General features: G+C 45.5%; 1 protein-coding gene across 1 annotated transcript in view; it reads left to right on the top strand.

Annotated features, from left to right (window-relative positions):
• LOC141075418 (venom factor-like) overlaps positions 1–18,082 on the top strand; it is a 397,441-nt gene that overhangs the window by 121,231 nt on the left and 258,128 nt on the right. The window contains exons 2-5 of the mRNA XM_073562451.1: positions 11,188–11,374; positions 12,292–12,454; positions 16,024–16,094; positions 16,197–16,288. Coding sequence (XP_073418552.1) covers positions 11,188–11,374; positions 12,292–12,454; positions 16,024–16,094; positions 16,197–16,288 — 513 coding nt within the window. The remainder of the gene's footprint in view (positions 1–11,187; positions 11,375–12,291; positions 12,455–16,023; positions 16,095–16,196; positions 16,289–18,082) is intronic.

The following is an 18,082-nucleotide window of genomic DNA, read 5'->3' as shown; positions in this document are numbered from 1 at the left end:
GTCATCTGGGTGGTCACCGACCATTTTTCCAAAATGGTGCAGCTGGTGCCACTCGCCACTCTGTTGCCACTCACATGCCTGCCTTCCGCTCAAGGTCTGGCCACTTTGTTGATTAAGCACGTATTCCGTTTGCATAGCATGCCGGACAAAATCGTGAGTGACCGAGGTTCCCAGTTTGCGTCTCGGTTTTGGAGGGCGCTCTGCAACTTACTCAGCATCGAGCTAAATCTGTCCTCCGCCTACCATCCTGAGACAAATGGCTTGGCCGAGAGAGCCAATCAGACCTTGGTCATCTATCTACGGCATTTTGTCTCTGCCAGGCAGGATGACTGGGCATCCTTGCTACCTTGGGCTGAATTTGCCCTAAACAATGCGGTGGCTGATTCCACTGGACAGACGCCCTTCCTCTTAAACTATGGCCAACATCCACGCGTCCCTGTCCAGATGCCAGTGTCCTCTGCTGACTCCAGGGTGGCAGACTGGGCAGTGGAGGCCGAGGACATCTGGGATTGCACTCAGGATGCTATCCGTGCCTCTAAGGAGAGGATAAGGGCGTCGGCCGACACGCATCGGTGACCCGCTCCAAGCTTCTCCCCTGGCGACATGGTGTGGTTCTCCACCCGAAACATCAAACTGCGGGTCGAGTCCCCCAAGTTCGTGCCGCGATACATTGGACCTTTCAAGGTCCTCGAGCGAATTAGCTCGGTGGTCTACCGCCTGGCTCTTCCTCCACATTTAGCCATTTTAGGACGTGTTTCATGTGTCCTTCCTCAAACCAGTTCACATGGCCCGGTTTTCTGAGTCACTGGCCGGGTCGTCAGACTTATCGTCTGACGAGTTTGAGGTTAATGCCATCGAAGGGCGCAGGTTTGTCAGTGGCAAAAAAATGTATTTAGTGGATTGGAAGGGTCATGGGCCCGAGGCTCGAACCTGGGAGCAGGTGCAAAACATCCACGCACCGCTCCTGATCGTGGCTTTTGAGCGCAGTGAAGCGCAGAGGGGAGGGGTAATGTTAGGCATCGGATTTCTGGCACTGCACAGCAGGAATCCAGAGCCAGACATCCTGCGGTCTCCCATTCTCCTCCGACCGCTCTGGGTGCTGCTGGGCAATCACGGTGAGCCAGGCGTGCTGCTCAGACTCGCTCTGACAGTCTGGATGTTGCTGCCATCTCTGGTGCAGCAATGGTAGCGCAACCTGCTCTGCATGGAACCGCTCCAGAGGCTAAGTCCTCATGCCGTGCTACTGGGCATGCCCGCAAGGTGACCTCTCACTGGAGAGCAGGGGTCACATGTTCAGGTCCTGTGTCGGATCTGATTGGTCCTTTCCAGGGTACTGGAAGGTCCCGGAAGCGCATGGCTATAAAAAGCCCGCATGGCGGCTCGGCCATGCACTAGTGTAGCATATTATGCTGTGTGTGTATGGTGCTGGATGCATGGACTGGTGACTGACTTATTAAGAAACCCCTTCCCTTTGATAATACGAATGATGACTGAGTGTTGGGTTAGTCAGCTCCAGATTGTGGCAAGCTACACACCACTGTGCTTTCCGCACCTACACTAGCGTCCGTCGGTGTCCAGTTCTCCAGCACCGACGCTTAGCGGCTACAGTTACCGCCGCGCTGCAGTAGCAGCAGCCATTGGTGTTCGCGGCTGCGACGCCACACGTCGGCAGCCTCTGAGGTTAACAGGTCCGGCGTCTTCACCTTATTTGTTATAGGGCGTCTCTGTGCGTTAAACAGAGTCGCTCTTAGCGTTCGGGTGACGTTAACCCGAGCGCGGTACTGCACCTTCTGGAGTATCTGCCATTGTCCATCTACCGCACGGTGGACCCCGGGCGGCGAACGCACCTCCTATTATTTATATCTGGTGCGTTCCGCCAACCCTAACACTTAGAGTTGTGGGTGGAGTAGGACTTTCTGGCAGAAAGGATACAGTATCACCAGTTACCAGGTATATATAGCATAGTTTAAATATTAAAAATGTACGTCTATATATCAGGAGTAGAGTTGAGCAACCCCACCAGTGTTCGAGTTCGGTTCGGTTCGTCAAACAGGAGGCAAGTTCGTCGAATGTTCGTCGAACGTTCGACGAACACCATTGAACCCCATTGAAAACAATGGCAGGCAAACACAAACACATACTAACACATAGAAAACACATAGAAAACACCTTAAAAGGTGTCCCAAAGCAGACAAAATGCTCAGAAGACACAAATAACATATGGAAAAGGGCAACTGCATATAGTAAAGAGGTGAAGGAGTAAAAGGAGGAGGAGGAGACACAGATATAGGCATGTTATGCCCTTATAAAGTCAAGAAAGGCTGGAATAAAAATCTAAAATACAAAAAAAATTCTAAAATTCTAAAATCGAAGACGATCATATACCGTCGGACTTCCCACCATAAATTATGCCAACTGCCGATCGGGCGGCATTATTCCCACGACCCTCCGAACAGCGTCAATGAAAGCAAAGTGTTTGGTTTACGGGGGCAGTATGGTTGCAAAGCTGAACCTTAAAGGAATGTCCAGAAGGGCACCACCACAAGGAGTGGAGCCTGCGGATTAATTGGACTCCACACGGGCAACCTCATCATGCCAGCCACGGAAAGGATAGACAGATTGCAAGCTTTCTCGATTCTGTGGGTGGTGGTGCATGGCCATTTTTAGTTGTGTTAGCGATTTGTCAGCTTAATTCCGTTAACGACTGAGACTCCGGCATGCCCCCGTGGTCCGCGTCCAGCTTACTAGAGGGACACGCGAGGCTCTGGCACGCAAGATCGAACAATAACAGGTCTGTCATGCCCTTACTTGTCCGGGGCTGAACGCACGCTACACTGAAAGGACCAGCGTGTGTCACTTACAGGTGCGGATAACCCGCTGAACCCCGTTAGTGATGGGGATCTGTGATTCCAATTCTTCCGCGCGAACGAGGATTTCCCAGTAAGTGCAGGTCAACCGGAATTCCGGAATTAGGCCTAACTGGCATTCCAGAAAGAATGTGCAAAAATTAAGTGTCCAAACCACTTGTGCTGTAGCTTGCTTAACAGCTGGGCTACTCTGCTGAGTAGCACACAGTTCTTACATAAACAGGCGGCATAGCTTGGTTCACGGGTGGGAAACTCTGCTGAGTAGCAGACAGTGCTTACATAAACAGGCAACACAGCTTGGTTCACAGGTGGGCTTCTCTGCTGAGTAGCAGACACAGTTACTTGGCCCAAAGTATTAACTGGGCTAAATGCAGTCAAAAACTGGTTCTTTCATAAACAGGCGGCATAGCTAGGTTCTCGGGTGGGCTCCTCTGCTGAGTAGCAGACAGTGCTACAAGGCCCAAAAGGATTTTCTGGACAAGATGCGGTAAAAAATTATTAGAAACACACACGGTGTAGCTTCTTGACAGGTGTACTACACCGCTGGCTACCAGACACCGCTACTATGCCATGAAACTGTCAATTAACATTGAAAACCATTATTAATGTGAAAATAAAGCTACACTTTTGGTGAACGAAACGTTCTCGAACGGAACCTCGAACAGCCGAATTTAAAGCAAAGTGTTCGAGTTCGACAAATGGCTCGAACACCGCCCAAAACAGCTCAAATATGAACTTGGCAAACAGTTTGGCTCAAACACCGCTCATCTCTAATCAGGAGGAATACTCAGACGGTCTCAGACCCAGTATGGATTCGACAAGATTGTAGAAAGTTGAGAAAGGGTACAGTATCACCGGATAACAGGTATATATAGCATAGTTTAAAAGTTAAAAATCTCTGTGTATATTTCCGGAGTCCGACAAAGACACTCACAGCCTCAGTATGGATTAGACAAGAATCTAAAAAGTAGAAAAAGGGTAATGTATTCAAAGTGTACACCAGTATACACTGTTGGGGTATTTTTAAATCTTCATATATATTTCAGTCTCAGTAAGAACATCCAGACTCTCCGCAAGAGGAAACGAGATGGATACAAGTGCAGACGGAAAGTCGAGTGATTGCAGAAATTTTGGAATTACTAATCACGGGAAAAACTCCCAGGAGAATTCTCAGAGGCGATGCTGACCCTCAATTACTTTGTCTGTGGAGACAGCGAAAACAGTTCTTTGTGAAGAAAGGGTTGCTGTATCGCAATACCATGAATCCCATCACCATTACTCATCTACATCAAATTGTGATCACAGGGAGAGATGTAGACATGCTCCTCACTGGCTATCATGATCTGTCAGGTAACATTGGAGTGCAAAAGACAAAAGCCACAGGCCGTAGGCGATTGTATTGTATTGGCATGAGAGGACACATTTAATAATGTGGGCAGGAATGTCACACGTCTGTGAGTAGGAAAACTGTGAAAGCTGATGATAAACCACCACTGCATCTCATTGTGAGTCAACGTCCATAAAAAATGGAAGCCATTGATCACCTGAAGATAGAGCCCAGCAGGACAAGGCATAGCTACGTCTTAACCATCATCTATCAGTTCACCAAATTTGTAGTGTCGGTCCCAGTGAAGGATTTAACAGCCGAGACTACACAGCAGTGGAGCAGGGAGAGGTAAGTATTGCAAGTGCTGGGGCCCTACCCAAGCAGGGGGGGCCCACTCGTGGGCGGCGGCACTGGCACAGAGCCCCTCATAGTACGCCGGTGTGTCTGACGGCGGGTGTGCACCCCCACCGTCAGACACACTTGATTGTACTATGAGGGACCCTGTGCCAGTGCCGTCGCCCAAGAGTGGGCCCACCCACCTGTCCAGGGCAATGGCACTCGCACGGGTGCGTGCGCCAGGTGGTGACCGCGGCCCTGTGGGGGAGGCAGCCCAGTTAGGGAGGTTTAAAAAATGGCATATGTTGATGTTGGACATTCAGCAGCTGCAAATGGAGGAAGAAGTCCGAGGAAGAGGAGGACAAAAGGCAGCCATTTTTCTGGCAACCTATGTGTCAGCAGAGGAAGGTGGGACAAAATCCTTTGAAACCCATGCATGGTTCATTTTAATGAAGGTTAGATCATCAACATTTTGGGTTGACAGACGGATCCTTTTTTCTGTCAATATTGATCCAGCAGCACTGAAGACTCTTTCAGATAGCACACTAGCAGCAGGGCAAGCGAGCTCCTGTAAGGCATATTGTGCCAATTCAGGCCAGGTGTCCAGTTTACAGGCCCAATAGTCAAAGGGGAATGACCTGTGAGGGAGAACATCAATATGGGAGGAGAAGTAGTTTGTAACCATAGTTGACAACTTCTGTCTCCTGTCACTTTCAATCGATGCAGTATTAGCAGTCGTGTGAGCGGTACTTGAAAAATCAGTCCACAACATGGTCATAAAACCCCTGTCTGCAACTCCACTTCGGATGTGTGCACCACGAACACCTCCTCCATGTTGCTCCCTACAGCTCGTGTGAGAACCATCACCGCTGCTGTGTGCTGGGAATGTCTCTAACAAACGGTTTACCAGAGTTGCTTGTTTGTTAGGCAATATTTGCTCTAGGTTCTCCTGTGGCATGATGTTTTGGAATTTGCTTTTTTAGCATGGATCCAGGATGCTGGCCAACCAGTAGTCGTCATCGCTCATCATTTTGGCAGTGCAGGGGTCCCTTTTTAGGATCTGCAAGGCATAATCACACATATGGGCCAATGTTCCAGGTGTCAATGATGCACTGCGAGAGCTGGGTGGAGGAGCACTTTCTGGCAAATCCACATCCCTCCAGTCACGCACAAGCCCTGTACCTGACCTTGTCACGCCAACATTTTCTCTTGCCCCCTGAGAAGCATCCTCCTCCCCTAAATAATCATCCTCATTATCCTCCTCCTCCTCTTCCTCTTCTGCCTCCACCTCGTCCAGGAGAGTTCCCTGAGCAGACAATGGCTGACTGTCATCAAGGCTTCCATCCTCCTCTTCCTCTTCCTCCTCGGCTGCAGACGCCTGCTCCTTAATGTGCGTCAAAGTTTGCATGAGCAGACGCATAAGTGGGATGCTCATGCTTATGATGGCGTCGTCGGCGCTTACCAGCCGTGTGCATTTCTCAAAACACTGAAGGACTTTACAGAGGTCTTTCAGCTTCGACCACTGCACACCAGCAACTCCATGTCTGCCCTCAAACTGCTTGCCCGTGTATCCTCCCACAAATGCATTACAGCCTGCCTCTGTTCGCACAGCCTCTCAACCATGTGCAGGGTGGAGTTCCACCTTGTTGCAACATCGATAATTAGGCGGTGATTGGGAAGGTGGAGCAATCGCTGCAGCTTCTGCATATGACTGGAGTGTACGGGCGACCGGCGGATGTGCGAGCACAGTCTTCACACCTTATGGAGCAGGGCTGTTATCTCCGGATAATTTTTGAGGAAGCACTGTACCACCAGATTCAAGGTGTGAGCCAGGCAAGGTATGTGTCTGAGTTTTGAAAGGGCTATGGCTGCCACAAAATTCCGGTCGTTATCACTAACTACCTTGCCTGCCTTAAGATGTAGACTGCCCAGCCATGACTCAGTTTGTCGCTGCAAGTAGTCGGCCAGTACCTCCGCGGTGTGTCTGTTGTCGCCCAAACACATCGTCTTCAACACAGCCTCCTGACGCTTACCACTAGCTGTTCGATAGTGGGACACCTCGTGTGCAACACTGGCAGCTGCGGATGGAGTGCTCGTGCGACTGCGCTCTGTGGAAGAGCTTTCGCTTCTGGAGGAGGAGGAGGAGGGTCGAACGCCTACAGCCAACTGTTTCCTATACCGTGGGCTAGGCAGCACTGTCCCACCACCGCTGTCCCCTGTGGACCCTGCATCCACCACATTAACCCAGTGCGCAGTGATGGACACGTAACGGCCCTGGCCATGCCTCCTGGACATGCATCTGTTGTGAGGTGCACCTTTCCACTCACTGATTGCTTGAGTGCATGGACAATGCGGTCTTTCACATGAAGGTGGAGGGCTGGGATGGCTTTTCGAGAAAAGAAGTGCCGACTGGGTAGGTCATAGCGTGGTACTGCGTAGGCCATGAGCTCGCGGAAAGCTTCGCTTTCAACCAACCGGTAAGGCATCATCTCTAATGAGATTAGTTTGGCCATGTGGGTGTTCAAACACAGTGTACGCGGATGAAAGAATGAGTACTTTCTTGTCCTACTCAGAGTCTCTGGTAGGGTGAGCTGGACTTGAGAGCTGCATATGGTGGAACTAGCGGTGGACATGGCGGACTGAGAGAGGGTTGGTGATGGTGATTGTGTTGGTGATCTTGCTGATGGCCTAGATTCAGTCTTTCGTAGCAATAACATTGTGATTCCCTGACTGCTTTGGCCTTGCGACGACACCTCAACATTTGCTGCTGGTGGTGTGCTAACCGGTGGGCTTACAGTGGGGGAAGCGTTGTAGCGTTGCTGACTACCTTCATTCGGAGCAGGTGCAAATGTGGTACATGAGGTTTGGTAGTCCGTCCACGCTTGCAAGTGCATGGTGATTAAATGGCTAAGCATGCAACTGGTATTCAAATTTCTCAGATTTTTCCCTCGGCTAAAGGTCTTTGCGCACTTCTTACAGATAACCTTTGCCTGATCATTAGGATTTTGTTCAAAAAAATGCCACACTGCACTCTTCCTACTATGGAAGACATTTTAAGGCCTTGCACGCTGTGCTAATTTGACTGACTGCTACGGACCTGCCAGCTAACAGCTGTTGCGATGTCGATGCCTGCTGCGAATCCTCCTCTTCTGAGCTATTGGCAGTGGCACCCTCTTCCCCCAATGGATGCCAATCTGGGTCAACAACTGGGTCATCCATCACCTCCTCTTCAATTTCATATGCACCTTCCTCTGTGTCACCGTGTAAGGTGGTATAGTATGCGGGAAGGGGCACCTGAGTTTCAACAAGGTCAGATTCTGGCTCAGTACACTGCGAGGACAATATAGTGCTCTGAGTGAATGTACCAGCAGAAATATCTAGCAGTGGCTGTGCATCAGTGCACTCCATGTCAGATTCATCTTGGACTGGGGAATTCACGATTTGACTTGATAACCCAGGCATGGTATGTGAAAAGAGCTCCATGGAGTAATCTGCAGTGTGGCCTGCTGCATCCTTCACTTTTGCTAGGGGTGAAGGACACAAGGAAAGGTATTGTTCCTGACCAGGAGCCTCGACTGACGGCTCAGTGCTTTTATTTTTTGAAACTTCAGAAGAGGAGGCGATAGAGCTGGAGGCTGTGTCAGCAATGTAAGCCAAAACTTCTTCCTGAAGCTCTGGCTTTAAAAGCGGTTTACCTACACCCAGAAATGGGAGCCTTCAAGGCCTTGTGGAGCCAGACGATGATGCAGGCTCAACACCTCCTGCCATAGGTGCTATTGTGCTTTTGCCACTACCAGCAGATGCACCACCACCACCACCATCAGTACCAGGTGGTAACCCCCGCCCACGCTCATGGCCTCTTCTACCATATTTCCTCATTTTTGGGAAAATTTACCCAAAATACCACCAGCTATATGGTACTCTAAAACAAGGTACAAGGTGTATATAGTATTGTGGCGAATTTGAATCTCCCTAGAGATTTTAGAAGGCTCAACACCTGGACCTGTTGAAGTGTCTGTGTACACGAAACAGCTGTCATCCACTTTTTTCCCCGCATGCCTCATGTTACCTGCCTGTTCTTTATTGTGTGACCTTTAATGGTTGAATAAAGAAACACTACACTGCAAATTGGGTGAGTGCCGCATCTTTGTTTCTTCGTTCATCCACTATAGATTACACCTCAATGTAACAGGCTGAAATTGTCTGGTGTATGACAAAGTACAAGGTGTATACTGTATAGTATTGGGGAGAATTTGAATCTCCCTAGAGATTTTAGGAGGTTGAACAATTATCTCAGGCCCACTATAGATTACACCTCAATGTAACAGGCTGAAATTGGTTGGTGTATGACAAAGTACAAGGTGTATATAGTATTGGGGAGAATTTGAATCTCCCTAGAGATTTTAGGAGGCTGAACTATTATCTCAGGCCCACTATAGATTAGACCTCAATGTAACAGGCTGAAATTATCTGGTGTATGACAATGTTCAAGGTGTATATAGTATTGGGGAGAATTTGAAGCTCCATAGGGATTTTAGGAGGCTGAACTATTATCTCAGACACACTATAGATTACACCTCAATGTAACAGGCTGAAATTGGCTAGTGTATGACAAGGTACAATGTGTATATAGTATTGGGGAGAATTTGAATCTACCTATAGATTTTAGGAGGCTGAACTATTTTCTCAGGCCCACTATAGATTACACCTCAATGTAACAGGCTGAAATTGGCTGGTGTATGACAAGGTACAGGGTGTATATAGTATTGGGGAGAATTAGAATCTCCCTAGAGGTTTTAGGAGGCTGACAATGATGCTCTCAGTCCAAGTATGGCAGCAGGCAGCCTAATAAGCAGGACTACTGCACACAAAAGTGTAGAAAAATGAACGCTTGGTAACTGTGCAGAAAAGAGGAAGAAAAGTATTTTTGCTTTTAAAAAAGCAGTTTGCACAGCAGTGTGCAAACAGCAATGCAGCTATCAGGGAGCCTTGTAAGGCAGCCTAGTAACCAACAGAGCTGATGCACAAAAATATAGCCTCCCCTGTCACTGCACACAAACTGCTGTGTTGTACAGTGAAAATCGCTACCAGCAGAAGCAGTTTTTTTGTTCTTCTTCCCTGCCTAACGCTCTCACTTATTCAGAATCAGCAGCAGCAGCTCTCCCTATGCTAAGATCGGCAGAAGTAAGATGGCGGTCGGCGTGCACACCCTTTTATACCCCCTTGTGACGCCACACAAAACAAGCCAATCTCTTGCATGCCCTTCTCAAAGATAGTGGTGACCGCTGCCCATGTCATCGTGTTGCCCACAGTGTGCGTCCTCCATCATTGGCTGAAAAAGGGCGCTGGAAGCATCATTTGAAACGCGACTTTGGCGCTCTGGTCGCCGACCTCATGGCCGACCTCACGCTATGGTCGGGTTTCGTTTCATGAAACCCGACTTTAGTGTAAGTTGGCAACTTATGAATTTGACCGACCCATTTCGCTCAACTCTACTCACCACCTCTTGTGGCCGCCTGTTCAACTCAGTGATCACTCTAACTGTTAAAAAGTTTTTTCTAATATCTAATCTGTGTCTCCTCCCATTCAGTTTCATCCCATTGCTTCTAGTCTTTCTTTGTACAAATGAGAATAAAGATGATTCTTCTACAATGTGACAGCCCTTGAGATATTTGTAGACAGTTATTAAGTCTCCTCTCAGTCTTCTCTTTTGCAAGCTAAACATTCCCAAATTCTGCAACCTTCCCTCATAAGACAGGGTTTTCAGACCAGTCACCACTCTGGTCGCTCTTTTCTGAACTTGCTCCAGTTTGCTGATGTCTTTTTTAAAATGTGGGGCCCAAAATTTGACACAGTATTCCAGATGAGGTCTGACCAAAGAGGAGTAGAGGGCAATAATGACTTCACGTGATCTAAACTGTATGTTTCTGTTAATACATCCTAGAAATGCATTTGCCTTTTTTGCTGCTGCATCACACTGTTGACTCATATTCAGTCTGTGATCTATTAGTATACCCAAGTATTTTTCACATGTGCTGTTGCTTAGCCCTATTCCTCCCATTCTGTATATATCCTTTTTTCATTTTTATTGCCCAGATGTAGTACTTTGCATTTTGTATGGGTGAATGTGATCCGACTCTCAGAGGCACTTGCAGCATGCTGGAATTATTTTAATATGCCAAATCAGCATTAGAAAATAACATTGGGCAAAGTACTATTGATTAAAACATTGGGCCAAGTACTATTGATTAAAACATTAGAAAGCACTCGGCCATGTTATATCGCAGTGTGAGCGAGGCTTAATGGCTAGGATCAGACATTACTCATCCATTGCAGTGAGGAACCAGGAGGGAATTAACCCATTGGTGATCACGAGTAGCTTTCAAAACCCGTGGCAGCATGCTGTATGTTTATTTCAGTGAGGTGCATGGCCCTTACATCCATGTGCTCAATGAGATGTTGTTGGCTGAATCTTTACAATACAGTACCCTTTTTCCCTATCCCAATTTGTGGAATTATTTTTGAGACACTTTTTTGGAAAACATCTCGGCAGAGTCATCTCCATGCCATTAGCAGTGCAGGGAAGGCTAACGTAGCTCTACAGTAACCTCCAACCATTCAGCTCCTTATATCTACAGCTTTGTCTCCTCTGAACAGATGTACCTTGATTACTCCAGGCATCCTACGTGCTGACACTGACGAAACCATTGTACTGGATGGTCACAACTCTGGATTTGATGCCGAAATCTCAGTCCAGGAATTTCCCGTGAAGAAACAAATTCTTGCTGAGGGCAGGATCTCTGTCAATAGTAATAATGTTTACTTGGGAACAATGAAAATAAATGTAAGTTCACAGTATGTTATGAGATTTTCCTTGGTTGGGGCTCTCAAAAAAAGATTAATCTATGTAGTCAGTGGAAGACTTCCATCTCTTGGACTGCTAGTCATTGGGAGAATGGTGGTCTGCTTAAACCAGTGTTTCTCAATTCCAGTCCTCAAGACCCACCAACTGGTCATGTTTTCAGGATTTCCTTAGGATTGAATAAGTGATGGAATTAATGCTTGAGCAGGTGATGAAATTATCACCTGTGCAATACTAAGGATATCCTGAAAACTTGACCTGTTGGTGGGTCTTGAGGACTGGAGTTGAGAAACACTGGCTTAATCCAATTCTGCAAGCAAAGCTGGCTGCGTAAAAAAGAGAGCTGCTCACATGTTCAGTCACTCCTCCATATATCCATTTACCGGATGCAGGAATAGGATTCAGGATATTGTTGTTTTTCTAATGGGTAGGTGACCCAGTGATAAAAGTAAATTTTCACTGGCTTCTATTCCTGTTCACATCCCAAACAGCTTACATTTGCTGGATGCTCACCAGCTCCAACACACAGACTGCTCAGCTTCCCTAGCTGACAGAACATAAAATGCACCAAGGGCCTGGCTCTAGTCATAGCTAGCCGAGTGCGCATAATCAGGACCTCCAGTGCTAGTTTTTAGCCGTGTCCTACCTCACTTTCCTACATATACAAGTATATGTGGTTGAGCTCTCAAAAAAATCATTCTTCTTTATAGTCAATGGGAGACTTCTAGCTCTTGAACCACTATGCATTGGGGTAATGGTGGTCCAATGTCACACATGGCACAATGTCAACTATACCCTTCAGACAAGAGCATGTGCTATTGTGGTTTTTTTGCAACATATTTTAGCCTCTCTCTTGTGATCCATTGACAATGCTATTTTGTTCCTTTTTTTTAATAAAGATTAAATCTCGAGATCTCCTGAATGAGCCAAAAAAAAGATATTATGTAAGTGTAAAAGTGAGTTCACCACAGTGTACCTTGGAAAAAGTGGTTGCCATCTCTTTCCATAGTGGATACATCTTCATCCAGACTGATAAAACTATTTATACACCGGGATCTAAAGGTAATAAAAACGACCTATATTTCTATATGCACTAAATTTTTTAATTTTTGCTCCATTCAGGTGTCACCTTGTGCCCTTAGAAGCCTCATCTTAAGAAAGTCACTTTGGATATAACATTGAAAATTGCAAATTTTCCTGAGAGCCGATTAATGCTGCCCGAACCATGGTCATCATGTATCAGACAGTGGCTGCAGTCATACATGATAAACTCTGAAACGCGTTTCAGAGAAAACCAAGTCGTGCTCGAGGCTAGACGGACAGGCGGGTCTCTGGCGGCTTCTCCCTGTCCGTTGCGTGCATGAAAAGGGAAAAGACCTATCACTCGAGGTAGAAAGAAGCCACCAGGGACAACACCTGCCCATCTAACCCCCAGCATGGCTCAGTTCCTGGCAGTTAATAAACTATGCTTTTCCATGAAATGCTGCAGCATTATATGACTGAAATTGTGCAGCTCCTGTCCAATACATGCTGCCCGTAGATTGGGAAGCATGGGTAAACTGTCAGGTTCCCGTTAATTGAATAATGGTCATTATTTTTCTTTGCTATTGCAGCTAACCAATCAATTTATACTCCATTTACAACATTGCATTTATTAGCTCTTAGGTTTTTCATGAAGCACTGAACCATGGATGTGCGGAATAACTATGTCTTACCCTATCTATAAGGTTAAAGAAGCACTTCTCCTCATCCTCCTTCTTCTCATCAAAGTTCTTATCCTCATAATATATTGTAGTCATCATATTATAGAGCACTGTGTACTTACAATTGCTCATTTTGCCTTTCTACCCAGCTAATTCTTCTCTTTTCTCTGCTCTATGTATCACTAAGCAATCACTGACCTCAGGGAGACCAGTCAAAGAAAACACTGCGGCAGCCGGCAAAGGCGCTCAATCATTGAAATCCTAGGTGCAATGCTCCCTGGGAAATACAAATATGCAAATAAAGTCCATGGAGCCTCATTTAAGAGTCTCAAACATGGGACTAGCCAGATCTTCCTCCAGGGAAGGACCCAGGCAAGGGTTGGCTCTTTTCAGAAACCACCATTACCACCATATTAAGTGGCCCTTTAAGTCAATATCCAGCTCTTTATGAGTATACAGATATGACAAGGGAAATACCAAGGCCAGGTATCCATCCACAGACAGCTGTTTCGGGGTGTTGCCCCTCATCAGTGTGGAGTAGGATTCTGGCTAGGTGGGAGCAATGCCTAGTAGACCAACATCACGAAGCAATCACTGACCTCAGGGAGACGAGTCAAAGAAAACACTGCGGCACCCGGCAAAGGCACTCAAACACAGTGAAATCCTAGGTGCAATGCTCCCTGGGAAATACAAATATGCAAATAAAGTTCATGGAGCCTCATTTAAGAGTCTCCAGCACGGGACTAGCCAGATCTTCCTCCAGGGAAGGACCCAGCCAAGGGGTGGCTCTTTTTGGAAACCACCATTACCACCATATTAAGTGGCCCTTTAAGTCAATATCCAGCTCTTTACTAGTTTACAGATATGACAAGGGAATTACCAAGGCCAGGTATCCATCCACAGACAGCTGTTTCGGGGTGTTTCCCCTCATCAGTGTGGAGTAGGATTCTGGCTAGGTGGGAGCAATGCCTAGTAGACCAACATCCTTGGCTGGGTCCTTCCCTGGAGGAAGATCTGGCTAGTCCCGTGTTTGAGACTCTTAAATTAGGCTCCATGGACTTTATTTGCATACTCTGCTCTATGTAGAAACAGGAAGTTGATTTTCCCTGCAGAAATCATTCCCCTCTTCAACTCCTGACCTAGGAGCTCTCTTCTTCCCCTGCCAGGGACTTTTCCATTGATGACTGATAAAGGGAAAATTGACCTTCTGTTTTACATAAAGCTTAGAAGGATTCAGCTACCCAGTTATTAATTACATGATGTCATAGACCTAATGGAAAAGGGAAGAATTAGCTGGGTAGAAAGGTAAAATGAGCAATTGTAAGTACATAGTGCCGTATAATATGATGACTGCAATATATTAAGAGGATAAAAACTTTGATGGGAGGAGGAGGAGAGGGAGAAGAAGGAGGAGGAGGACTTTAACTCCAAAAACAAACACAAGTACTGATAATGCTGCTAAATTTTTCCAAGAATGTGATTAAAGCTATATTACTAATTAAATATCATAAGATATCACTAAAGACTTGGTGTTTTAAATGGTCACAAACTTTTCATAAATTAATTGTATACGTGAATAAAAAAGACTATAGAATATATATTATAAAAAAAAAAGTTTTTTTTTCTCTTCACTTTTGAGCAACTTCTCTTTTTCCTGCCTTCAAAAATCTTCATTCAGTCAACAGAAGAGATGAGCGAACCTGAACTTTAAAGTTCGGGGTTCGTACCGAGTGTCCGGTGCTGAACTCCGAACATGGACTTCTTCCGGAAGTCTGTTTTACCATTTGTTAATGTCCAGAGTTTAGGAGGAGAGAGAGAGATTTTTTCCAGCTCCAAAGTTCAGGTCCCTATTGGTTTCAAGTTCTAGTTCAGGTTCATGTTTGGGTCATGTTTGGGTACAGTTCTGGTACCTGAACAAAAATTTTGACTAAAGTTCCTTCAGGTACCAGAACCCGAACTTCCACTGGTCCTATCATCCCTACTCATTTCAAGTCTGCTTTACTCAAGACCAGATAGATTTCCATCTTACTGAGGGATCAGATTACAGCTCCTAGAAACAGGAAGATGTATAATGAGACAAATGCAGAGAATAGAGATGAGCGACTTTGCCTTTTTTACGGTCGCGTCGGGTTTCATGAAACCCGACTTTCTCAAAAGTCGAGTCGAAAGAAATCGTCCGACTATCGGGAAAAGTCGAAGGTCCGACTGAAACACGAATCCCAATGCAAGTCAATGGGGAAGCAAAGTTGGCAGGGAGTGGAGGACACCTACATGCCGGACCGCTTTTTTAAAATGCGCAAAATCTCTCTCTCTTTTTCTCTTTGCCCGGACGCTGCACGTCATCTAGTTGCCCACAGTGTACGTCCTTGCTCATTGGCTGAAAAAAAGTCACGTGCAAGCATTCTGTGAAATCCGACTTTGGTGCTCGGGTCGACGACCGCATAGGTTTCACTTGGCGAAACCTGACTTTGGCGAAAGTCAGCGACTTTTGAATCTGACCGACCTGTTTCGCTCAACTCTACTAGAGAAGGTTGTGCACAGATCCCTTATTAGGACCGTTTTCTAGTATTTTAAGCTTATCACAGAGCTGGATTCAAAACTATATTGCTCAGTACTGTTACATGGTTTCTTTGATACTGATGCTGTTTTTCTACATACAGTATGTTACATAAAGACAGGAGAGAAGGAAACCATAACGTCTATGTCTACATCTGACCAACTAGCTCAAAGACAACTAAAATTTGGAATTAGAAATTCAAATTGCAAGTGTTCTTTAAGAAATGCATTCTGGAGCTGAGTTAATAGTAACTTTTTACTATGCAAAATGAAAAACAGGCTATGATTTGGTACCTATAGATCTAAAATGCATAAACACAGTTGCAAAGTCTCCAAGTTCATAAAGTAATAAATCACATTGTGTCTTATCAGTTCTCTACCGAATTTATCCTTTGAACTACAAAATGCAGTCAACAAAGCAGTCTGTGATCTTTGAGATTAAGGTGGGTAACTTATGTGATCCTTCATCTACACTCAAATTGTTTTGTTTTTGTTTGTTTTTTATCCCAGTGACCTCATGTCATGTGTTTTTGTTTTCTTCTCAGAATCCCGATGGAATTGTTACAGTAAAAGAGCAATGGTTTCCTGATAAATCTGGTATCATCTCAAAGAACTTTGACCTTTCTGATTTAGCATGGTATGGACCAAAATGAATCATGACCACTTTACCCAGCAGAGATAAAACCCATTTTACCTTCACCAAAAATCCTTCCAAAGACAGCAATATATCTATTCCCTTTCACTACTAGTTGAATGTTAACAGTTATCCCCATTTTAGTATGATGCTGACTATTTACGACAGTCCTACTATTAATCATGATGGAAGCGATGGTGCAAATGTGCGGCCATTGCTCCATTCAATCAGAGTGTTTCAGAGCCTCTTTTTTAAAATCAGCAAAGGTGTTTTATAGAGGCAATTTGTTAAAATGGGAAAAACATTTTCAGATATTATTATCATATTTAATGGGCCTATTCTGCATGTTGCAACTCGCTGCCATTTTGTTGAAAAATCTTGTAGATGTAATTTATTGAAGCAGGTTCTTAAAACTGCAAGGGAAAAAACTAAGTCAATCTAAGGTTTTACATTAGTAATGAACTAACGTGTTCGGATAACATCTTGTCCGATTATCCTCGGGTGTTATCCGAGCATCTGGGAGTGCTGATATGTTATGTTCCAGTCCCTGCTGCTGCATGATTTGCGGCTGTTAGAAAGCTTCAACACATGCAAGGATTCTCTAACCAACAGGCAATCACCGCATGTGCTGTGTCTTTCTAACAGCCGTGAATTATGCAGCCACAGGGAATCGACCATAATATATACGAGCACGCCCAAAATATTCGTATAACACCCGAGCATGCTCAGATAAGATGTTATCCAAATACGTTGGCTCATCAATATTTAACATGTTAGGACGTAATAAAAAAAAAATCTGGTCTTTAGGAGATTATTATTATTATTTATTTATTTATTTATTTATACAGCACCATTGATTCCATGGTGCTGTACATGAGAAGGGGTTACATACAAATTACAGATATTACTTACAGTAAACAAACTTACAATGACAGACTGATACAGAGGGGATATGACTCTGCCCTTTCGGGCTTACATGCTACAGGATGGTGGGGAAGGAGACAGTAGGTTGGTGGGTTGCAGAAGTTCCGGTGTTGGTTGAGTTGATATCTCCAGTAGTGGTGAGAGAGAAGGAGGTAGCGGGGTCATTGCAGGCTGTAGGCTTTCCTGAAGAGATGAGTTTTCAGGTTCCGTCTGAAGGATCCAAATGTGGTTAATAGTCGGACTTGTTGGGGCAAAGAATTCCAGAGGATGGGGGCTATTCGGGAGAAGTCTTGGAGACGGTTGGGTGAGGAGCGAATAAGTGTGGAGGAGAGAAAGAGATCTTGGGAGGATCGAAGATTACTTGAGGGAAGGTATCGGAGATTAGTTCAGAGACATATGGGGGAGACAGGTTGTAGATGGCCTTGCAGGTCAGTATTAGTAATTTGAACTGGATACGCTGAGGGAATGGGAGTCAGTGAATAGATTTGCAGAGGGGAGAAACAGAGGAGTAGCGAGGAGAGAGATGAATTAGTCGGGCAGCAGAGTTAAGGATGGACTGGAGAGGTGCAAGGGTGTTAGCAGGGAGACCACAGAAAAAGAGGAAAGACATCATCAAATATCTTAGGAAAGCAATTTTTGCTACTCATCAATCTGGAAAGGACTAGGAGGTCACTTCCAAACTATGTGAAATCGATTGACAATGAGAAAAATTATTCATAAATGGAGAACAATCTTTCCATGATTGGATGTCCCAGCATATTCAACCTAAGGTTAGACTATGTAATCCTCATTGAAATTGCAGAGAAATCAAGAGTAGTACAGTTATGGAAAGATTGAGCCAGTGGCGTAGGAAGGGGGGTGCGGGGGGGGCGG

The sequence above is a fragment of the Dendrobates tinctorius genome, unplaced genomic scaffold (genome assembly GCF_039654945.1).
Source record: "Dendrobates tinctorius isolate UK_male_01 unplaced genomic scaffold, ASM3965494v1 ptg000351l, whole genome shotgun sequence".
Taxonomy (NCBI): Eukaryota; Metazoa; Chordata; class Amphibia; order Anura; family Dendrobatidae; genus Dendrobates; species Dendrobates tinctorius.
The sequence above is the reverse complement of the archived record's forward strand: the minus strand, read 5'-3'. Positions and strand labels throughout refer to the sequence as shown.